The sequence below is a fragment of the Arvicanthis niloticus genome, chromosome 15, assembly GCF_011762505.2.
Source record: "Arvicanthis niloticus isolate mArvNil1 chromosome 15, mArvNil1.pat.X, whole genome shotgun sequence".
NCBI classification, from domain to species: domain Eukaryota; kingdom Metazoa; phylum Chordata; class Mammalia; order Rodentia; family Muridae; genus Arvicanthis; species Arvicanthis niloticus.
The window spans coordinates 27,928,443-27,952,350 of NC_047672.1; the positions used below are offsets into that span (position 1 = coordinate 27,928,443).

The 23,908-nt window shown below is 47.5% G+C and overlaps 1 protein-coding gene across 1 annotated transcript in view; it reads left to right on the forward strand.

The window, feature by feature from the left end:
• Nucleotides 1-3,448: 3,448 nt before the first annotated feature.
• The window catches only part of Slc13a4 (solute carrier family 13 member 4), a 37,147-nt gene continuing 16,687 nt past the window's right edge, over nt 3,449-23,908 (forward strand). Inside the window, exons 1-5 of the mRNA XM_034519763.2 lie at nt 3,449-4,229; nt 8,615-8,743; nt 20,449-20,585; nt 22,469-22,641; nt 23,036-23,090. Of these exons, the coding sequence (XP_034375654.1) occupies nt 4,131-4,229; nt 8,615-8,743; nt 20,449-20,585; nt 22,469-22,641; nt 23,036-23,090 (593 nt within the window). The 5' untranslated portion in view covers nt 3,449-4,130. The remainder of the gene's footprint in view (nt 4,230-8,614; nt 8,744-20,448; nt 20,586-22,468; nt 22,642-23,035; nt 23,091-23,908) is intronic.

Genomic DNA, 23,908 nt, shown 5'->3' on the forward strand with positions numbered 1-23,908 from the left:
AGTCATCTCCTTGATGCTGCTTTTTGCTGGTTTTTCTCATTTGCGTACCACATGCTCTCTTCAGCAGTTGCTCTGCCTGCCTTTTTTCTATTGTGTCTCTGATGCCCCGATAACTAGGTCTAGTTATGACTATTTTGGGGGTCTTACTCATCTCCAGCCTCTTATAGTAACCCCCTCTCCTCCCCTCTTTATAGCCCACTCCACCCATACTGTTCCTTGTGTTGTCTAGATACAGCAAAAGTCAGCATGCAGACACAGCTGGATTTTGCAGAACTGGGCCCATAATCCATAGCCAATTCTGTGTATTACCTCTGTATTTTCCTGCATGTGGAGTGAGCAGGGAACCAGCAATACCTCAACTCCTAGAAGTGTGCAAAACCCTAAGAGCAGGAGACTCCGCCGGATTCATCCTTGTACTTGGGTGCCTGGTGGAAGACCAGCCCATGGGCTGGCTGCCTACTGTGCCATGCTGTAAGAGTTGCAGCTGGGGGAGGGGCTGGAGGTGTGTGAGGGGGAAATCATTCCAAAGAACACTGGGATCAATGGTAACTCACTCACCTGCGCACGCTCGGGCACGCACATGCACAAGCACACACTCGCACACAAATTAAAGGCACTTTATCCTCATAAATTGGGGCCTGGGTCAATGTAGGAATCAAGGGCTGAAAATGTCAAAAGGCCATGACCTTTTAAACATAAGCAAAGATTTCATTTTTCAAAGTAGCTAGATTCTTTTTTTGTTTTTCGAGACAGGGTTTCTCTGTGTAGCCCTGGCTGTCCTGGAACTCACTCTGTAGACCAGGCTGGCCTCGAACTCAGAAATCCGCCTGCCTCTGCCTCCCAAGTGCTGGGATTAAAGGCATGTGCCACCACTGCCCAGCAAGTAGCTAGATTCTTAAACATCACTTTACTCTAAATGAAGACAGATTAATTTTTACACACAAAAAGTTTTGTGACATTGGCTTCGTTGCTACATAAAATCAAATATGATGTTACTGCCCAACAGAACAACCCCTCCCCAAAATAATAACCCCACTCTTTGCTCGGTGAACAGCAGGGGAGACAGGTCCGACACAAAACCCCAGTTTTGCCTCTTTAGTGTCTGTTGTGCACTCAACAATCATCTTTGCTCACAGAGTTCAGGGGATGAAGTTTGCAGGGGAGACTGGCCTGTGACTCATAGAATCCTTTCTGTCATGTCCACGCTGTCTAGAAACTTCCCGTGTGCAGCTGGGATGCTCATAGCCATCTGCATCTCTGGTGTTCCGACGAGAAACCTGTCACAGCGGATGCAGTCTCATCACCTAAATCTAATGAAGGAATCATATCTAGAGTCGCCCTGTCAAAGGCATATTATTAGGTGAACTGACGTAAATTGAAAAGCCGGCTAAGTGACTTTGTAATGTCCCCTACTTTCCTAGCCCATCTTAATATCTTACGTACCCTCCTCTTGTTGTGGCTAAAAAAAAAAAACCACACAGCGTGAAACTTGCTGTCATAGCAGTGTTGAAACACACACACACACACACACACACACACACGCACAATTTTGAAGTCTCTTCTTGTTCTGTTTATTAGGGGGTAGGGCTCAAACCCAAGATTTCCTCTCCACTGGGCAAGCACTCTCCTACTGAGCCAGGTCACATCAGCAACCTGCACACTGATGTGTGACCGACTTCTGAAAGGTTTCCATCTTGACAGGCCAAGACCTTTGAACAACTCTCTTCCTGTTTCTCCCCACACCAAGGCAACTTTTCTACTTTTCATGAGAGTTTGACTGCTTCCGAAGAGCATGGTGATTCACACCTATATTCTCAGCACTCGGGAGGCTGCTATAAGAAGGACCCCCATGAGTTGGGGGTGAGCCTGGGCTACATAGTTAGTTCCAAGCCATCCTGGCCTAAAGATGCAAAATAAATATTTTAAGAGTTTGATTACTTTTTATACCTTTTTTTTACACAGAATTAACACAGTCCTGTATTCCGGACAGTGGTGTTCAGTGTGGGAAGCAGATGGGTCAGGAGAACTACTAGCCCTACCAGGCAACTTGCTTTGCTTCGTTTTATTCAACAAATGTCACCCATGGTGTAATATACAAACGGCCTAATTGCATTACTCAACTCACTGGAATCTCCAGTCCCTCAGATTAGCTCATGGAGGAATTTGAAGCAGCTTCTGAGTTTGACGGGAGGTGTTCATTTCTCCAGCTGTTTATTTTTATCCAAATCTCTCTCATCTCCGTAACTGAAACATCACAGGCATGTGGTCTTGTTTATTCTGCATTTCTAAACCATCACAAAAAATGAGGCAAGGATGTCGGAGCTGAGCTAGCCTGTCTTTGACATGCAGGTAGAGGTGACTTCACCATAACCTATCATATAATCGCTAGATGACTTCAAAGACCTGTCTGGAAAAAAAATCAAGGAGAACTGGTTTTATGGAGCCGCTTCTCTGGGTGCTCTACTTCTAGGCCAGGGATCACTTCAAAGGGCTATGGCTGCACAGGGTACCCAAATCCTGTGAATCCAAAAGAACACGGGTTCACAAGCCCTGACTCTGCAGCTTCCACATCAAGGCCATCTGGCCAAGACCATCACTTAAAAGAAGTTATGGTTTTTTTTCTTTCTCTTTTTCTTTTTTGTCTTGTTCCCAATCTGTCCTTTCTGAATGTGGGGAAGAAAAAAAAAAAAAAAAAAAAAAAAAGGCTAAACCATGTCTCTAAATCAAATTCCCAGTATGACTATTGGTGAGCCTTGTCCCCATGGCTCACACGGTTCTGCACTGTGCCTCTTTCCTATGTTTTTATCGAGGAGGACAGCCTCCTTTCTTTTTTGGTAAAGAGCCTCAGAGACGTGAATGGACACCCACTCCAACTGGCATCTAGACTTTTCCAGTGCAGAGGTGAGCCATTCCCTTCTTCCCGAGCATCCCAGCGCCTTTTCTCCAGGTTCATCCTTCCTGCTGACTCTGACCTTTCTACCCTGCAAGTACCCAAGAAACAAAATTTGCCTGGAAGGAAGTCTTAGTACTGTTCAGTCCAGGACACACTTCTCTAGAATTAATGCCTATATTCCCCCCCTCGCCACCAGATGTGTCATCTTTCTGCCTGGTGAGCAACTGACTCTCCCAGGAAAGCTGTGTCCCATGCTTGCAAGCACCAGGGCAGTGCTGGGGAAGTAGGATTAAGCTCAAGGTGCTGACCAACATCCAACCCCTGGGATGCTTGAGAAATGGAAAAACAAGAGAGCCGCCTGGGTTCTGCCAAACCAGCAGGCCCCTGCTGAGACCAATCAAGGGCCGCCTTCAGATGCGATATTGGCTCATTCTTTTCAACTTGCTGATAGGCTTTGAGAAGTGGGCGGAACCACTGCCCTCTGCCCTGTCCCATTGGTTCAGAAAAGTTAAAGGTGGGCCTCTGGCTAGTTTTAGTCCTGTAACAAAAAGGAATGTCTTGGAGATTCTTCACGGCTGCTTTGAAAGTCCAGACTTCAGGAAAACTATAAGTAGGAGCCCAATTGGAAGGGAAGAAATCTAAACAGACTTAAGGTGTCAGGTACTGAGAGAGAGAGTGCCCTCACTCCCAGTCTGAGGTCTACATATGCCTCAGACTAACACTGGCTTTAAGGGAAGGGGCCACCAGATTTTTACCAACAGTCAGCCAGGTCGGAGGTAAAACAACAGCTGCCCCCAAACAGGTCACCAGAAAGAAGAAAAGCTACTGGCTTCCTTTTTTTTTTTTTTTTTTTTTTTTTTTTTTTTTTTTTTTTTGCTTTAAATGATTCTTCAGTGCTGACCAGCAACCGCAAGCTCATTGCTTGCAAGGACTTTTGCTGGTATCTAGAATGAAGCCACCCTCTTGTTAACCACAGAGAGAAAACTCACCGCTCCGGTGTATAATTCTTTCCCGGTTCCTCTTCGATGGCCATAACACTATGCTGCTCCGTCTCACCTAAGGCAGAAGGCAAGGAGCCCAGCTTTCTCTGGAAACTGGGTACAGCCACCCTGCTTTTCTGCTCCCGAGACCAAAGAGGACTAACTCTTGGAAGCCAGGGAAGGTGTGAGAAGTCTTCCTGGACTGAGAGTGGAGCATAGTGCGAAGTTATCGAGGGCTCGATCCAGACAGGTCCACCATGGGCTTTCTGCAGGGCCTTCTCCAAGCAAGAAAGCTGCTATTGGTCATCTGTGTGCCGCTGCTGCTGCTGCCTCTGCCCACTATCTACCCCACCAGCGTAAGTAGCAGCCTGCCTACTCCTGTCAGGGCATCAGTGGGAGTTGGGGGAGCAAATGATGGAGGTCTGAGGGAAGTGGAATACTCGTGGGCCACCCCCCAAAAAACTGTGCTGAGATGGATGGAATTGTCACATTTATCTGGAGGAGAGCAAAGTACTTTCTTCCTTAAAACTATCATTTGCATCCTTCTGTCTCAAGATGGGTCCCCCAATTCTGCCTCCTCATAGGCTGGGAAACTATAGCCGAAATGACTGTCATGTTGAAAAAGAAATTACAGTAACTGTGGTTGAACCCATAGAAAGGACAGACTGAGGGGGTCCCCTGTTTCTCAACCTGTGGCTATGTGACAGCCATTAGAGATTCAAAAGGCATCCCTAGAAAGGGATGATGGGACTGGGAGGGAGCCTGTCCAGAGTCTGTCCTCTGGTCATGGTTGTCTCTGGCAACCAGAATACAAAAATGGCCATCTTGAACCTTCTATGCAACTTTTGGGAAGGGTTTATTGAAGTTGAAAGCACAGTTACTCTGGTAACTGTTGAAAGCCTGTTACTCTGGTCTCGTGCTTAGGACCCTCTGACTATCAGCTTCTTCTATGTATACGTCTCTGCTTTTTAAAAACAAACAGACAGACAGACAGGCAGACATAATGCAACAAGAAAACAGAAATGCAAGCCCCATGGCCTAATTTTAGGCAGGAAATCGGGAACAAAGAAGCCGTAGCTACGTTTGCATTCAGTTGGCCTCTTGGACCTTCGTGGTCTCCCTTCCCTTCCCCTCTCTCTCCTCACCTGTCTGGGGATGTATAGCTACCCCTCCAGTGGACATGGTCCTTGAAACTTTAGGGGGAAAAAAAACTAAGGCAGGTTAACAACAAAAATATCTCCCACAGGGTTCCCTGGGGCACTGGGTAACCAAGATTAAATTTAGAAAGTTAAACAGAGGGGATTATTGTGGTCTTGTTAAATACAAGCTGACTTAAATCTTTAGCAAATAAGTCTGACAAGGAGGCACCCAACTCAGGTCTGGCATTATTAGACAGTGGTTGACAGTGACATTTTTTTTGGGGGGGGGGAGCTGTATAACAGTTAATTTTCTATTTGTCTAAGGAGACCCAATGTTTTGAATTTTCTTTTTATGGTATTCTTTGCTCCATGCCAGCTTAGTTTAAAAAAATCCCCATGAGAGACACATTGCCCTCTTTTACGGAGCAGTGTTAAGAAGCCATGCCTCCCATCCCCCACAAACAGCCTTCATGTTTGGGGATCTTAACCAGTGCCCACAGGAGGCACAAACTAGGTACATACTGCTGGCTATACCTCTTGCCTACCTCCCACCCCTTGCACTCTAGATCCCAATGCTAAATCCTCAGAGTTCCTAGGTGGGCCGGCTTATTCAGGGCTGCGCTGTGAGAAGCAGCTGAGTATCTGGGCAGGTTTGCTAATTCTTCGAAGTGACAGTTCGCAGCCATATCTTAGAAGGTGTCAAAATGACTTTTCCTCTTTCCTTTAAAGTCTAGGCTCCATGATGTTTCAGGAGAAGAGGATAGGGCTGGAGCCTGTGGCTGTGTGGGATAGCACTTGCTTAGCCTACAAAAGGCCCTAGACTTGATCCCCAGTCAAAAAAAAACATCAAAAAGGACATTCATCTGAACACTTCAGTGCCTCGAGTGGAGGTTGCCCCCTGACCTTCCAAAGGAGATTCTTCAAAGGGCCCCCTCAGTCACTTGTGACAACAGATGAACAGGCTTCAAACCCCTTCTAATAAGGTTTGAGTGAGGTTTACCTGAGTTGAGTGAAGAGTAAACTTCCTGGAAAGGGAACCTAAGCTAGAGTTAAGGTAGAAACTGCCTTCTTAGGGAAATACCACCTTAATACTTTCCCCTTTTATTGTTTGTTTGATAAGTTTGGGGGGGGGGGTTGTTTTGTTTTGTTTTGTTTTGTTGGTTGGGTTGTGGTTCTGTTCTGTTGTCAGTGTCTTGCTATTTAGCCCAGGCTAGCATCAAACTCACAATCCCCTCCCATGCCTGGTTTCAGTTCAAATTTGAAATAGAAGCAAAAAGAAATAAACTTAAATTAGGGCCCTGTAAAGTAACCAGGATAAGGGTATCCCAATGAGGGACAGACCACATTCTGACATTTAATTCTAACCCTGAAATTAAAAACCCTTCCTCCTGTCTCCTTACCACAAAGGGGGAAGTAGAATTGTACTTCCAGTGGGAAATGTCCAGATTTCCCACTTTCCCATCTCACTCAGATGGACAGAATTCTATTTCCATGGTAGAAGGATGTTCCTGTGGCTTCAAGTCACAGGCATGGTTTCCAAGGACAAGGAGCACGAGGAAGCCATCTCTCTAAACTGCATCCTTCTCCAAAAGGTATCACTTCTATTATATTATCAGCAATTCCAAAGTCTTATCTCATCTGATCCTTTGACCCTGGAGGAAATCTCAGTGGGAGCAACAGTCAACAGTGGGCCCATTTCCCGTTTCCTAAAGCCAACCGTCCATAATCCATGACTATCTGGAGGGAGCAAGGTCCCTTCCAGCAAAGCCAGCTAAAAGCTCCTGCTGCCCCTCACCAGCCCAGGATGGGAGCAAGGTCCGTCATACTCCTTGATGGACAAACAGACTGGAGCCGGGCCAAACCTGCTCCCAGTCCTAAACATTGACAGAGTTACAGCTGGCTTGGATTCTCTGTCATTGTCCTCTCTGCACCTCAGAATGTTCCAATTGTTAAGATCTCAGACAGCCACCTCCCCCAAGAGTAAACCTCCAAGGCTTCCTCAAGACCACTCCTAACATACATACAGTCAGCATTGCCAGAAGCTAAGGCCAGGAAAGGTGGGGTCTTGATAAAGATGTCGTGTTTATTCACCCTCTGCACTCTTGGGTTGCACAGCGTGGTTTTTGATGAGTTGAGGAAAAGCTGGTAAATTTTCCAGATTTCCCACTTTTCCATTCCACACAGATGGATGGATGCTATTCTATATCCCCTTTGTAGGTAGATGTTTCTGTGGCAACAGGCCATGGGCTTGGTCTCCAAGGATGGTGAGCACCTTTTGGGGACCGTCATAACTCAGGGGAGGAGGCACTTCTGATAGCTAAGTGGGAAGAGGCAAACAATACTACTAGACACAATGCACCACACAGGAAGGCCAAAGGGCAAAGAGTGAGTCCATCCCAAGTGTCCTTAGAGGCAAGGCTGAGAAACGATAAGTCTGTTCTCCGTCCTCTAAAATGAGCCTCTCGGACTGGGGATTGCTGCATGTCTCCTACAGTCTACACCAGACCCTCCACCCCCAGGAAGAGTGCTGCCACTCACTGCTAGTACGTGGTTATATGCTCAAGTTGAGAACTGAAGAGAAAAAATAGCCGACAGTTCTTGCCTAACAGCTCTTCGGATTAACATCGAAGCCAGATGTGGTGATGCAAGCTACTCCTAGCTACTCCAGAGGTTGACTCAGGAGGATCACCTGAACCCAAGTTTGAGATCAGCCTGGCAACATAGCAAGACCCTGTCCCTCAAAACCAAAACCAAAACAAAACAAAAAACAAAAACAAAAAAAAACTACTGAATTAAATGTTTTGAATTAACATTTTGAAACAAGAGGGTTTAACTGTACTTTAAGACGGTGAAGCCTGTTTATGTTTCAATGGAAATTTTAAATATTAACATTAGAACATAAATCCAATGATACTGGAGAAAGGATGGATTCCAGGCTGTGCTGGTCTCCCTAGAAGAGTCCTGAGGTAGAAGCCCACCCCAGAGGCTATGAAAACACAGTATGGAGCCCACCCTGTGTGTTAGTTTAAAATCCCACTTCTTACCAAACCACTTCCTTTCAGTGGGTATATACCAGATACCCCCAAATCTTGATACATTGCAGACCTGGGTGGAAGTTCAGGATGACTGCCCCCAGACCCCATATGTGTACCAATCATACACACACTGATCTGTTTTACACTACCCCCAGGACCCTTCATTGTCTCAACAAGTTGACTCAAATATGCACCACGTAAAGCTTTGAACTCCAGCTTCAGGGTTTGTGAACCTGACCCCAAATGCTATGTTCAAAATCAACCATGCCTCTACACTGTACTGCTTTAAGAATCATCAGAGCTGGGACTCTATCAAAGCCCAGGGTTCACCTGGATATGTCACCCAAGCACATACCCAACCCTGGGCCTCCCAGTGAGAAGCCACACTTTCACCTACAAAGGATGGCTGCTACCCTCATTGGCCAAAGTCAGCCTAGCCTCTCCCAGGACTGTATCCTGGTATCCCCATAGGGTCTAAGTGTCTATTGCCTTGGTCCTGGGTCTCACTTGAAGTTTTCATGGCAACGAGTTTCCCCATAACTAAGCACCTCTTTCCTGCCCTTCCAGGAGGCTGCGTGTGCTTACGTGTTGCTTGTGACTGCCGTGTACTGGGTGTCCGAGGCGGTGCCTCTCGGAGCTGCAGCCCTCGTGCCTGCCTTCCTCTACCCGTTCTTCGGCGTTCTCCGATCCAGTGAGGTTAGACCCCTCATGACCCAACCCTGTCCTCAGGTCTGCTGGACCGGTGAAGGAGGCCTCAGAGGACAGGAGATTCATAAGCATGTGATAGGAGGGGGAACTCCAGAGCGCTAGGCTTTGTATCTGCTGATCCAGACACTGAATTCCTCCCCTTCTGCCCTTGTACCTTCAGCTCCTTAGAAGTGTTCAAAGCTTGCCACTTCCAGGAAGCCTTCCCTGACTAACCAGAGGCAACCATTCCTTATATTTGAAGCTTTGTTTTTGTTTTTAAGACAGAGTCTCATTAGATAGCCCTAGCTGGCCTAGAACTCATTACATAGACCAGTCTGGCCTTAGACTCATAGAGCTCCGCCTGCTTCTGCCTCCCAAGTGTTGGAATTGAAGGGATGTGCCACTATGGCTTTCTGACCTGCCCCTAGAGGAGACAACAGTTGGTCTGTTTTAATGTCTTGTATGTCCTTCCGACTGCACCCACCCAGGCAGGAAGCAGGGCTCACATCTGTTGACCTTCCCCTCCTGTGGTTGAGCTCACATGAAGGAGGTACTCAGTTGTTGACAGGGGTTTTCTGTTTCCCTGTGTCCTGGCTTCCTATTCCTCTTCCTCTAAGACAAAACCACACACTCCTGATTCTTCCTCCCCAACTCCAGATCACTGCTTGATCCCTTTGCCTGCAGCTAGCTCTCTCGGTTTACTTCATAGCATTCGGCAAAGCTCAGACTGAAACTGCTGGTGACAACCCCAGGGTGTGACCAAATATCATGGCAAAGCCTACATACAAACAGACAAACAAACAACAACAAAAAACCCTATAGGGCGGGCAGGAGGAGGTGAACGGTGAGCCCCCTTCCTTATCATCTGGCTCCAGTGGGGTGCTGATCTTCAACTGGGGTGTCTGATGAGGAAGACTGAAGTGGGCAGGGAAGACACACAGGAGGTGAGCAGGGAGCAGATGCCTGAGTCCTTCTAAGAACCGGTGCTCGCTTGTTATTTAATACAGAACTCTCAAGATTTCTAGGAAGTGGGTATCAATGGCTCCAATCTCCACAGGAGGAAAGAGGCTTAGAGAATTAAATGTACCCCAGTCGTACAGTAGAAAATAGCAGGCTGTACCTATGACACTGCAGAGCCTGTTCTCGTATTCACTCTACCAGACAAAGAAAATTCCTAACATATCTAGGCCTTTCATAGTGTTATCAATTGCTAGGAATTGTGGGTATCTCTGTGCTATGAGGAAGAGTGAAGCTGCCCTATGGGTTGCCTTAACCTTGACCAACAGAACATTTTTTTTTCTCAATTAGTCATTTATTCTGCCGGTTCTTTTTTTATTATTAATTAAGTTATTTATTTACATTCTGATCACAGCTTCCCCTCCCTCCTCTCCTCCCAGGCCCTCCCTCCTTCCCCTCACCACCATTCACCCTTTCTCCCCTTGTCCTTAGGAAAGGAGTCTTGGCATATCAAGTTGCACTAGGCTCATCTTCTTCTATTGACGCTAGACAAGGATCCTAGTTAGGGGAAAAGGATCTGAAGGCAGACAGTGTAGTCAGAGATAGCCCCTGCTTTCACTGTAGGAGTCCCACATGAAGACCCAGCTGCACAACTGTTAGACATGTGCAGAGGCCCATCCCATGTATGCTCTCTGACACCAGAGCATTCTCGAAAGCTTGATGGCTGGATTTGGTCACCAGTGAACAGCTTCTCTTCCTATGGGATAGAATTGACTGGCCAGGTTTTGTTAGTTTGCCTTAGATTTCTTTTTCCTTTTTCTATGAGGGGTCTAACAGTAGACATAGCCTAGGGAAGCTGTGGGCAGGTTTTTGTCCTTACAGATATGCATGTAACATGGGTAGAAGAATTGGGCACAAACAAAACCCAGTCAGTGAGGCAGTTTCCACAACTCCCCGCTTCTTTTGCGAGTGAGAAGAGAGGGATTTCTTGTCTGTGTCTAAAAGAACGATCAACCTTAAGGACAACTTTTCTCAGGAAAAGTGTACAAACTTGTTCTGCATGTTTGTGGAACCAGAACTTCATGGGGTGAAGGAAAGGGAAAGAAGTTAGGCAACGGCTATCCATGTCCCGCCCCTTTGCATAGACATGAAGGCCAACCTAATAAGGAGAGAAACTCTTTAAAGGCAATGGTTTGGGGAGAGGGCTTTTTAACTTGAAAGGAATAGCCTTCATGTGTGATTAGGTATTGCTATCCATTAGGAGGGTGGGATTAAGAAGACCTATTTTATTGTTTGAGGCAGAAATCTTAATCCAGCCCTGTCTTTAGGTAGTTTTGACAGGTCTATTTTCCAATTGGGGTATAAGGAACAGCTTAGTCCAAATATGGTCTGTTCAGTTGACCTTAGCTCAGATTAAAGGAAAAATGTCAACAGGATGGAAGACATAGGTGATAGCTCCTTGTGGGCCAGATAGCTACAGCAGAAACACCCATTCCACCCTCTCTAGGTATGCTTTTACACCAGCATCATGGCTCACAGGGAAAAGCAAGGTATTTCTCCCCAGGAGCCTCCAAGTCACCTATACATGCCGTGCCGAACCCAACTCCTGTTCCACCCTCCCCTTGCGGAGACTTGTCCTCTCCATTCCTTCACCCTTAAAACCCTATGACTCAATTACACTCTGGTAAAATGTTTCTGAAGACTTCACCTAAGAGTAGTTCCCTTCTCTCTGAGCTAGCTTGATGTTTTCATCAAGATGCTATATACCATCTTTTTAAGTAGTATATAATAACAGATGTCACCTTATACAGACACACATCTCCCAGAATGTGTAGAGTCTCGGGGTCTGTTTGTGTCCCTCGGGCCTCAGTTCTCAGTTGCTGCTGCTCCTTGGGGCTGGAAAGATCCTGGTCTCCATGAAAGCATGTGAATGGGGTCGGTCCAGCCCTGGGCCTGTAGCTTTAGTCCTTCCTATCATTCCCTTGGGATTCTGAGTTTGAGCTCTTCCATTCAGGATGGTACGGTACCCAGCGGGATGAGCAAAGTAATTACGCCATTTTTGCCCACTCAAGTCTTATTTCTGGCCCTCCCGAGTTCCCCTCCACCTGAAGCTGTTTCTAGGAGTCAGAGTGCTGGAGAAAAACAGAACCAGTCCAATAGGCGGGTAAGATAGCTATAGCTGTAGATGCAGACTTAGAAAGAGATGGCTTTGCTGTAAGGAATTGTCTCTACCCTGCTACTGAAACATCCCATGACCCGCTGCTGCTGCAGGAATCCTAGGGAGACATTGGATGCGAGTGCTGTGAACCCATTGACCAGAGGACCAGGGGAGCTGGTGGCCTAAATCCCAGCCCAGGAGCTGAAAATGAAATTCGAGATTCTGGCCACAGAACTGGGGGAAAGGGGCTTCTTCCCCAACCTGTTGGCTTTATGCCAGGCTCCATGGAACTTCATCTCCAGGCACTGTGGTATTTAATCTTCTAAATGGAGCCACTGTTTTCTACCCTTGTTTTATAGAGGAGCAAGCTGCAGCTCAGAAAGGTTAGGTAACTTACCCAAGGTTGCCCAGCTAGTAAGCGATAGAACCAGGTCTTGTGTCTAGGGGTATGTAATTCTAAATCCTGAACTCTCGGTCCCTGGGCTATCTGTACTTCCATTTAGTTAATAGATGGTGGACACGGCACCTCAGTCTGCACAGAGAGCTCTTCCAGAGGTGAGTTGGCCAGAACATCAAAGATCTGGATCCTGAGAAGCATGGAGGGATGAAGAAACAATGTAGGGAGACATGCTTTCTGGCTTCTGTGCCCTGTATGGCGGGCTCAATCCAAATTAACCAATGACAGGGCTTGAAGGAGCTCCCCACCATAAGTACCATGTGTAAGGGAAACTCAGGAACTGGTTGCTGGGCACAGTCCTCATATTCCTGTTCCAGAAGGTTTGAGCCAAATGACCACATCAGGGACACTAGACTGGAGATAGACTTTGTGCCTTGGCAGATGATCAGACACTAAAGTCCCCTTGACTTTAGGATTCTGCCATTTAATTTTTGACTAGGTCTTTGTGTCTAGTCTAAGCTGGCCTCAACAATCATCCTGTCTCTGCCTTCAGAGAGCTGAAATTACAGGGTAACATTCCAAACATTCTCCCCCATGCCTCCTACAATCTTCCCATGAGCACCCAGTAATACCTCCCTCTGCTGGTGTGCAGGACTCCATCCTAGATTTTAGTCGGTGTTTGCGGTTCATTTTGTTTGTTTGGACTCCACTGTGATTCTTACTGACCTTAGATCTGTCTTTTAAAAGTCTTCTCACCCTTACTACTGGAAGCCCAGGCACGGAAATTACTTCTGATAGTATTTGCATGTTCTGACTGTACACAACCCCCTTCTATCATTATCCTCTCCTATCAGTGTGCCAGTGTCCCTGCACTGCAAGCCACTGGGCAAGCCTCACTCAGAATCAAGGTCCTGCCAGGGCAAGAGAGACTGGAGGCGACCCCCACTGGGATAGCAGCCATGTCCCGCTGGAGTCTGATGTCATCAATCTGCTTCCCTGCTGGCTCCCAGTCTTTCTGACCCTCTGGATGCCTGCCTGTTGTACAAACCCTGGCTATCTCTGTTTGTTCAACCCTGGAGGCATTCCCCACCCCACTCTCAAGACCAGAAAGGCCTCTATTCCACATGGAGGTTGACCCTCCTCCCGCATGCAGGCCCTTCGGGGATGCGGGCTGCAGATCAGGTGGGCCATCTGCCATAAACTCAGCCTGTCCATCAGCCTCAGCTGACCTTCATATCCAGACTTGATGTAAAGCTCTGTAGACCCTGTAGCCTTTGAGGCCAATTTCATGTTTCTGTGGAAGAAACAACTTTCTCTGAGCCAACACCAGACCAGACTTTATGCCTGGCCTCAGACCCTAGCCCCTGCCTTTCAGCCTTCCTTCTCTGAGCACTTCACACAGTCCCAGGTCAGCAACTGGAGAACAAGTTCAAGAGCTCCAGCCACACGGAAGCTGGGCCAGCTTGGAGGTCTCCTGGATAGCCATCTAGATCTTCCTGCTGAGAAAGAGTTTTACTTTTTTTTTAATTTTTAATTTTTCACTTATGTATATGAGTGTATGGCTGATGAGTCTCTGTGCATTGCATTCATGCAGGTGCCCTTGAAGCCAGAGATGTGTCAGATCCCCTGGAGCTGGAGTGACTGGCAGTTGTGAGCCATTTGATGTGGGTGCTGAGAACCAAACCCAGGTTCTCCGGACAACCAGCAAATGCTCTGTACCACTGAGCCATCTCCCCAGCCTCTCCCCCTCAAAATATTTTTATAAGCAACAGTACCTTTTTTTTCTCCTTTCTTTCTTTTTCTTTCTGTAGTTCATTTATCTGTTGAGGGATAGGGGATCTTACTATGTATAGCCAAGGCTAGCCTCAAACTTCTAATCCTCCTGCCTCAGTTGGTATTACAGATGAGTGACACTAAACCTGACTCGGTACCTTTTCTTTAACCCAGTCTTAAGACACTCAATACACAGAAGAGGAGAAAGAGCAAAGCCTACTCAGACAGGGAATGGGAACCTAGCATGCCAGCTGCTTAGATTAGTCCCTGGTCATTTCCTTCCCCTGGCTACCCTTAGAGTTTGCCGCAACAGTGTGTTCCCAGGAAGGAAGCTCAGGTGATGAGGAGCTGGAGCCCCTACAGGACATTCTCGGTGTAATGACATCACAGCCTGTAGGGAATGGCAGAGAGAGGGGCAGACACGAGCGGCCATGGTGTCTTCCTTAGACACTAGCTAGGGTATGTACTGTCCCTGGCTTTGACAGGGCTCCGTGTTAATGCAGAGCTGAGTCAGGCATCCAGTTCTGGATGTGTCCCACCTGTGGCCCTCAGACCGCACGCACCCTAAAATAGCTATGAATGCAGTTCAACGTAAAACTGTAAACTGGGGCTGCAGAGATGGCTCAGTGAGTTAGAGAACTTTCTGTGGAGGCAGGGGGATTTGAGTTCAGTTCTCCAGCACCTGTGAGGTGTGGCTGCAGGTGTTAGGAACCATAGTACTGTGGGTGAGAGAAAGGTGGATGTGGGGAACTCGATGGCCAGCCAACCTGGTGAAAACAAAAATAACAAGCTTTGGGCACAGTGAGAAGTTTGCCTGCATTGTAAAACCTGCCAAGTTGGAAGTACCTACCCCACCCCACCCTAACCCCACCCCAGCCCCACCGGTGGGCACTGTGAGGCCCCTGTGCTGGCCTCGGTGTGAAAGTGCCTATCACAGAACCAGCTAACAGGCGAAAACAGGGAGCTGACCATCCGTTCGCCCTTCCCCCCCCCACCCCCGCAGGAGGGTATCCCCAAGAAAAGTTAAAGCTCACATTCTTGGTGAGGAAAACAGCAAGATAAAGTTATATCTGGATTTCCATTCTCAGACTTCTTGGAAGAGAGCCACAATCTCCTTCCTCCCACTACCAAAAAAAAAAAAAGTTAAAAATTAATTAAAGTGATACTTCACAGTCCTCTCCACACACACACACACACACACACACACACACACACACTTATACATTATACATAGGGACTATGTCCCAAGTCACCCTCTGGTTGCCTAGAAACATGGAGCATCAGATACTAGATAAATTATCTTGTTTGGTGCCCTGCAGTTTCCCCACAGAGAGCCAGAGTCCCCATGTCCTTCTGGAGCTCAAGCCTGCTGCCACCCTTTGTCTCACACCACTCCTTACCTTAGGATTGACATTAACTATGAGTCACCTGGACACAGGTGCTACAGTACACCAGTGACTCTAATGACTAGGATAGCTGTTATAGTATCCAGAGCCCGGGCTCCTCATTGTACCCCTCTGTGATGGCATCTTTTCAAGAGGACCCATCTCTTCTAAAATGCAACCACCACTTATTCACTCTAAGATCAAGAGTGTGACACCTCGAGGAAAGCCACAGAACCGAAAGGCAGAGAAAGCAATGACTGCCCACACTCATCACAAATCCCTGTGCTTTCTTCCTGGGAAGAGTGCTGTGTTAGAACCTAGTGCTGCTTTGCTGGTAACTCTAATGGGTTCTACTATTAAGTCTTCCAAGCCAGTGAGTACTGGAACTTGGGGAAAGGATGGCTGAGGATGTTTCCCTGATAGAGGACACTGCATGGCCTGAGAATAAGACAGAAAGCGTATAAGATGTGGACAAGGGAAAGGAGATTCGGAACTGACAGCAGCTAGTCTGGTGTGCTCACTGCTGTGTGGGCACTGCTGGGCTGGGATAGGACCCGGGAGAGCTGTGCATATTGGAAAGAGACTGAAAAAAGGCAAGAGCTCTAGTAACTCAGGAGGCAGGTAGCACTGTGTAGCCAGCGTCTGCTCCTTGGTGGGTTCTTCTTTCTTCCACCCTTCTCCACCCATTCAACCCCATAACATCAGACAAGAGAAAAAAAAAGAATATAAAGAAAAGGAAATAATCTCTGAATAAAGTCAGGGGTCGGAAAGGGGATAATGTGATACTTAGACTACTTCCTACTGATTAGGGGTGTCGAATTCCTTGGGGCAATTCTGATCTTCATCATCAGGATATCTAACTACTACTAGTAGTTCTTCTCTTCCCCCTCCTTCTCTTCCTCCTCTTCCTCCTCTTCTTCTTCTTGTCCTTCTTCTCCTTCTCTTCCTTCTTCTTCATCTTCTTCAGTTTTTTTTTTATTTGAGCACACTACTTAACAAACTGAAACCAACAACAACCTATAACCCATACTGTCTTTTGGGGCCTTAGCATTTATATCCTTCTGAAAAGTCCCCAGAATTCCAAATGTCACACAATTGGGGAAACTATCTGCAGCTGCTGGAAAAACCACACCTCTGCTAGAGCACGAGGCAAATCACAGTCAGCTGCTGTGGACAGTCCGAAGCAGCCCCACACTCCACACCTGGGATTTAAACAAAAGCATATTCTTACAATATTTCTGTATTTTTTTTTTTTTTTGGACACCAAAATTCCAAAACTGTCACTACAGCACACTTTTTAGAACGTGGTTAAGATAATCCTCAGGCATCTGGAGACTTGGAGATTCCCTGGAGGAGTTCTAAATAAACAAGTCTAACTGTGGGAGAGAAGTCAGTGCACTGGAAAGGTTGTAGACACCACCCCTGAGCAGGGTTTTCATTCACCATTGTGAACAGCAGGCCTGTGGCTTTGCTCTGTTCACGAGCCTGCTCAGTGTGCTGCTGATCACCCCAGACTAGGTCCTAGGTACTTTGAGCAGGTACCCAGGAACAGGAAGGGGCACCAGAAATCCTGGTTGTTGATGTGGCAGGCCATGCTAGCTAGATTTGCAATGGCATTTAATCTTGGCAACAACATTACAAGGTAGGGATTTACATAACCCTGTTTTTCATTTAGAGAATAAAGCTGAGAAGGATTGCATAATCTTCCTAGGGTAGCTGTGCTCTGGAATTCTCATTCCTTCTACTTAAGGATGCTACCTTTGAATGCACAGCCTCTATCCAGGGCCCCTGGCTCAGATACAAGAGTTCAGGGAGGGCACTTGAATTGATTTAAACCCATCAAACAATGAGAAAACAGCACAGAGCTAGTAACATACTGGAGGTGAGTCTTTGGTTGGCACCAGACCTCAGCAGTTACAGCCAGGGTCAGGACTGTGAATATGAGGGTTGGGAACGTGTGCTGGCCAGTGCTTTCTGGACACTGACTGGTCTGCTCCCAACTGGTTTCCAGTTGACCCACCTTATACAGCATATGTTACCTCGAAGGTTTCACCTTCATCTGTGCTTGGATACACTGCCTCTGCCCCTTGCACTGTGACCTAAGACATGTTCCTCAAACTCTCTGAGTTTGCTCATCTTAAAGTTAAACACGGCCAGTATATGTCCAGTAGGACTGGTGCAGGACTCAGAAGAGCAAGCAAATGCAAACTGTGAAGCTCATGGAGTGGAGAAGATGCCCTAGTCTACCTGAAGTTCCTCCTGTTACTCTTGGGTGGGACCCAGAGAAAGTAGTCTTACCTCTGTATAGCACTCACTGAGCCTTCTAAAAGGCATCACAGACAAACCGGTGTTATGGGATGTCACATGCCAAAGAAACAGAGAACACATTGTTACCAGCCTCTGGGGGGTGGGGGTGGGGGTGGGGGTGGGGGTGGGGGTGGGGGTTATGGTCTCATCAACTCTTCAGCAGCAGAGAGTGGGATTGTGGTGTGACAGAGGGACTGCTCCTCACAATTTCCAATGTCTCATGTCTGCTATGGGGTTCCCTTCTTGGCAGACAAAGAAAAATACAGCCCTGTCCCCGAGCTAACTCACAGAGACCTAAGAAAGAAACTAGAAAGGTACTTGATCCCCACAGCAGAGCCTTCCAGCATCCAGCTCTGCTCACTCCTCCTAAGTCAGTGTCTTTCCCAGAAAGGATTCAAGCCACTCATAGTAGAAGACCTTCTATGGCCCCTAGGAGCGTATAGTGACCATGATCCGCTGAGAAATAAGCTTGGGACAAGAGCTAGGTCCACCAGAAGCACAGGTCTCTGCCTCCTAGAAAATGGTTACAGGCATGAATCGTATCAACTCAAGCCAATGAGACTGTCACGGGACAAATGAATGAAGAGCTATGGAGCAGGAGCCCTTGTGGTGGTGGCTGTGTTGGGTTATCTGAACAAAGTTTAAAACTGAGTGCTAACAGAGAACTTGTCGTGAAAGCCAGCAGACTCCTTCCCTACTACGTCTTCACTTCGCTTTTACCGAGTCCCTCCCATCCAGCCTCAGACTCCCTGTCTTCCAACTGGGCTACCCCTTGGCATTAATCACCATATCCCAACACACTGTTGCATTAGTTCTTGTCATTACTAGATGATACTTCTCACTATGACAGATGAGCGCTATGTTCCCTTATACCCCCCACTGTGCCTCACTTCACTCTCCAATCAGTAACTAACTGTATGGGGGGGTCTGTGTGTGTGGGTATGTGTGTGTGTCTGTGTGTGTGCGTGTGAGTATGTGTTCGTGTACCTAAGTGTGTATGTGTGTGCACGTGTGTGTATGTGCACATGTGTGTATGTGCCTGTGTATGTATGTGCATGTGTGTATGTGCACGTGTGTGCACAAGTGTGCATGTATGTGTATGACTGCGTGTGTGTATATGCCACGGTGTACATATGGAGGTCAGAGAACAATTTTAAGGAAATAGTTCTTGCTTTCCACCTTATTTGAGGCAGGGTCTCTCTTGTTTCAACCACAGTGTGACAGTGTAGCTGGCCCAAGAGCTTCCGGATGACTCTGTCTCTGCCTCCCATCTCCCCCACAGAAGTCCTGGGATTACAATGAATGCTACCAAATTTAGCTTTTAACATGGGTTCTGGCTGGCTGGCATATACTTTTATCCAGCAAACCATTTTCCTAACCCCTCAACTTTTTTACACTCAATAATCAAAAGATAACTCCTAATGTGGATGGAGATACGTGTGTGTGTGTGTGTGTGTGTGTGTGTGTGTGTGTGTGTGACTTCCACATATTTTACTATATGTAAATGTCCTTTACAGCTCAATTATTTTTCCTGTGGTTAAAACTGTTCTTGTTTTGTCACCTTAAAATACATTTTAGGTTAAAAGTTCGTCTCCTTATTTTTTGCCATGGATCGTCCAACTCTGTGACTATTATTTATTGGGCATCTACTTTTGCATGTTATTCCACTGTTGGCAATCCAAAGGTTTTACTAAAAAACTGAAGAGGTGGATATAAAAACTCAGCCAACCACAGTACACTCCCGATTTCCGCCTTGCCCTGAGCACTCCATGGCGTGTGGAGTTAACTAAAGCCACAATCCCAGCCTAGCCCAGAGTGCTCTACAGTGCACGGAATTAATAGTACCCCCCAGGGGACAATCAGAGGCTTGTCAATCAGACAATCAGACAAGCAAAGGAAGGTGTTCTGGAGGGCACCAGGCCTGAACCTGGCTTTGAAGTCTGTTCTGAATGTACAATCAGAGATGAAGACAGAATGTTCCAAGTGAGAATGTAGCAGAACATAAATGATAAGGAAAGGGATGCTGGGAACAGGCAGTGAGGAAAGGGATTCTGGGAATGAGTGGTGAGGAAAGGAATTCTGGGAGCAGAATGATCCAACAAGGATGTGGCTAGATGTATAGGGAAGGCAATGTGCACGAGAAGGGAGGGCTGACCAAAATGAAGGATAAAAAATACATTTTTATTCTTTCTTTATTAATGTATAAGTTTTTTCTCATTTGAGTGAAATGGGGGGGAGGAAATCAAATTGTAAAAGCATCCTCAAGAATTCTACCCCCCCAAAAAAAAAAACTAAAAAATAATAAAAATAAAAAATAAATAAAAAGAATTCTATCTCACTGAGTGTGGCAATAAGTCTAGTTCTTAGTTTTTGAGACAGGGTTTCTCTATGTAGCCCTGGATGTCCTGGAACTCACTCTGTAGACCAGGCTGGCCTCGAAGTCAAAGATCCACCTGCCTCTCCCCTCCCAAGCACTAGGATTAAAGGCGTGCGCCACCAACACCTAGTGAAGTTGGTGTTTTTAAATAATCAACTGTTTTAGCTAGTGGTAGAATGCTTGCCCAGCATAGGAAAGTCCCTGGGATTGATCTCAGAGCTGAAGAAGATAAGGAGATACCCAGTTATTTGAATAAACCCCCCTCCTGCTCCTGCTTCACGAACCTCTGACTCTGAGAACACACTGTACCGGCCATGGCCTCTTCCCGGCTGGTGACCGGCCTTCCTGACCTCCCTACAGGTGGCGGCTGAGTACTTCAAGAACACCACGCTGCTGTTGGTGGGCGTCATCTGCGTGGCAGCAGCCGTGGAAAAGTGGAATTTACACAAGCGCATCGCCCTGCGCATGGTCTTGATGGCCGGAGCCAAGCCTGGCATGTGAGTCACGTGTGGGGTCCTGGGGCAGTGACAGGAGTCACAGCAGGTTGTGGCCTTGAGCTCCCCTGCTAAGTGGGAAGTGACATCAGAATGCTGGACTCCTACCTCCCGCACCTGTGAGAGAGATCCCGATAACCACGGAATACAGATTCGAACGATAGCCCTGATGTTACTGTCACCTGAATTTAAGGAATTCTCTTGACAACCTGGACAACAGCAAGGACAGCGGGTTTGCAACACCTGAGGGCCTTGTTAAAAAGCACAAAATGGACCAACAGAAACAGTTTCTCAATTTTTGCCTGTAGGTGAGAGTGCACACAGGTCAAAGAGTTAGGTGGCTTTTCTTTGTCGTTAAAGAAGCCATGAGCATCTCCTCCCATCCACCTGAGTTGCTGAGGGCAGTGGGGCAGATGCTTTGGACCACAGATCCATCAGGCCTGCTGCCTCTGACCGTGCCTCACACGCTCCCTTTTTCTCTTCCACTCTGCCATCAAGAGGCCCAGCAAGGGGACATCCTCACCCTCACAGCATACGTGAGGGCGTGAGGGCTGCAAGGTGGACAGTTTAGCGTAGCCTCGTTTCCGCTGCACCAGCCCTCCTTTGTTCTCCTTCCCCTTCTCCACTCCCAGTTAACAGGTCTCACCCGCCCGGATGTAAGCTGCCTCACCAGCTGGAAGGACAGACTAGAGACAATGTAGCATTGTTTTCAGCCTTAGTCTTTCAGACTAATACTGTTGGGACTCTGAAGTATGTCCCTGCCTCCCAGGTTGCTAAGCAGAGACTTGCTAACGACAGCTTAATCCACCCAGGCCCTGCAACCATCTGCCCACTCAGCTTCCTAGGCACACCGGGGCATTTCTTCCAACATAGTGGGGCCTTGTGGCTCCTTTATCTCTGTTCTGTTTTGTTTTGTTTCTGTTGTGGTACTGGGGGAGGGGTGGGGAGAATGAATGGAGCAAACCCACGTGCGATTGCCCTAAGCAAGCACTCAAGCCCTGAGCCACATCTCCAGTTCTTGCATAGCTCTTGAAGACTTTATGCTCCTCAACTAGGATGTTCACCTGTCTGTTTGCCTTCTTCCCTGTTTACCACACCACTCAACAAATTCGTACCGGCATAGGACGCTATCGGTGGGTGCACCAAACATGAGAGCTATGCCGCTGTCAGCTCAAACTAAACACTGCCAGGACTCAGCCCTGCTTGTGCACAATCCACACATGTGCTGTGTCCCCAGACTCTGCAGAGTCATCTGAAATATAAACAAGTCATCTTTGTCTCCACCTCTCTTAGGCAACAAGCCCCAGGTCTGCACAGGCACGGTTTGCACCGTGCTTCAAAGTCAAAGGGAAATCATTTGAAGGTTATTTTTTGTTCTGTGCTCCTCCAAGCTTGACTCTTTCAGAGACCAGCTGGAGACACGCACACAAAGCGGCGACAGGGGAAGACTTCTGTGGCTTTGCAGCCATCCTTGCAGCTAGTTGGCACTGGGACAAGTCGTGGGAGAACTGAGTGCCAGACATTTATCTCTGTTTGCTCCCAAATAACTACGCTGACTTGCACAGAACATGGGGTGCCCTAGACTTGCTGGCTGCACAAGAGACACACCACAGAGCTCCACCTAACGTCCACACAGAGAGAAGGGAGCAACCACTGAGTCCATAGCCTGGGACCTTTGTATCAAAGCTATCCCGTCCTTCTTTAAAAGCCTTCTTCCGGGCTAAGGTCACTAGCCACAATATGGGAATCGTTTGCTGGACCAGTGTTAAAATAAAGGGTTCCTCTGCACCAAGCTCTGGGAGTTTGAAGCTGAGTAGCACCTGGGGACCATAAGGGTCACAATTCATCAGGGATAATGCTCTGCTCCCACTGTCCTTACCCTTCAGGCTGCTGCTCTGCTTCATGTGCTGCACCACCATGCTGTCCATGTGGCTCTCCAACACCTCCACCACCGCCATGGTGATGCCCATTGTGGAGGCGGTGCTGCAGGAGATGATCAACGCCGAGGAGGACCAGCTGGTGGCGGGCAACTCCAGCACTGAGGAGGCTGAGCTCATGGGTACAGTTCACTGGGGCTCATCTCCCCTTTGCTCCTCCCTCCCCAAACCCCCTGCCAGTCTCCATTCGGGATGCTGTCCAACCTGGTGCCCATCCCCGCATCTTCATTTGATCCTCTCAGCCATGCCAGTTGTCATAACCCAAGCTACCCTTACCCCATTCCCGTTCTTCCTTCCCACTTTGCTCACTGGTATCCTCCGCCCCTTCCCTCTGTCCCACGCATTATTACAAAACTCTGGGGTCTGCCTGCATCTACAGCCCCACTGTGCCTTTAGAGCAGAGAGAAGGGGAGGAGGCCATCACACCTCTGCCCCTGCCTTGAACCCCTGGTCTTCCACATACGGAGGTCCACTCCAGCCTTAGTTTTCACTTCTTGTGTTTCTTTACCACTTTAGGTGTTGATGTAAGCAACAGACAAACTTCTGTGGAACTCATCTTTGTCAACGAAGAGTGAGTATGACCATCCTCTTCCCAGACAGAGGCTCTTGGGCCCGTTTGAGAGGACAGGAAAGATAAGGCCAAATGCATCTCCTTTAGACAGGTGTGATAAGCTCGTCATCTTTCCTCCATCCATAGGATCTACCTCTCAAGATCGTGAGGGGGCCTCCCCTAATTCCAGAACACTTGGGAATAAGGCGGAATAAAAAGACCAACGTTAAATCCAACTAGATATAGGAGCTGCCCTATGGCTGCCAAGTACAATTACATCTGTACTGATGTGGCTAGAATACTAGGGGACAGTTGTTGACAGGCTGTTTGATCCTCTAGAAAGGTAGCGCTAGGAAGAGAGAAACAGTCTTGAGCATTCATATGCTGTGGGGTCCATCAACAGCCGATTTCTTGAGAGAAAGAGAGAGAGAGAGAGAGAGAGAGAGAGAGAGAATACTTACACACACATACACACATACATGGTGTTTAAGGGTATTCCATGGTGAATATGACACCTTTTCTGGGGGGGGGGGGGTTTTCGAGACAGGGTTTCTCTGTGTAGTCCTGGCTGTCCTAGAACTCACTCTGTAGACCAGGCTGGCCTCGAACTCATAAATCCACCTGCCTCTGCCTCCCAAGTGCTGGGATTAAAGGCATGCGCCACCACCGCCCGGCTGACACATTTTAAAGTTGTATTTTTTCAATGGTTCTTTGTAATTTGCCCTTTTAAATAAAAAAAAAAAAATGGAGAGCTCATATCGAATGAACTCAACCTATAGAGCTGGACAGGCACAGAGAGGGACAGACAGACACAGAGAGGGACAGACAGACACAGAGAG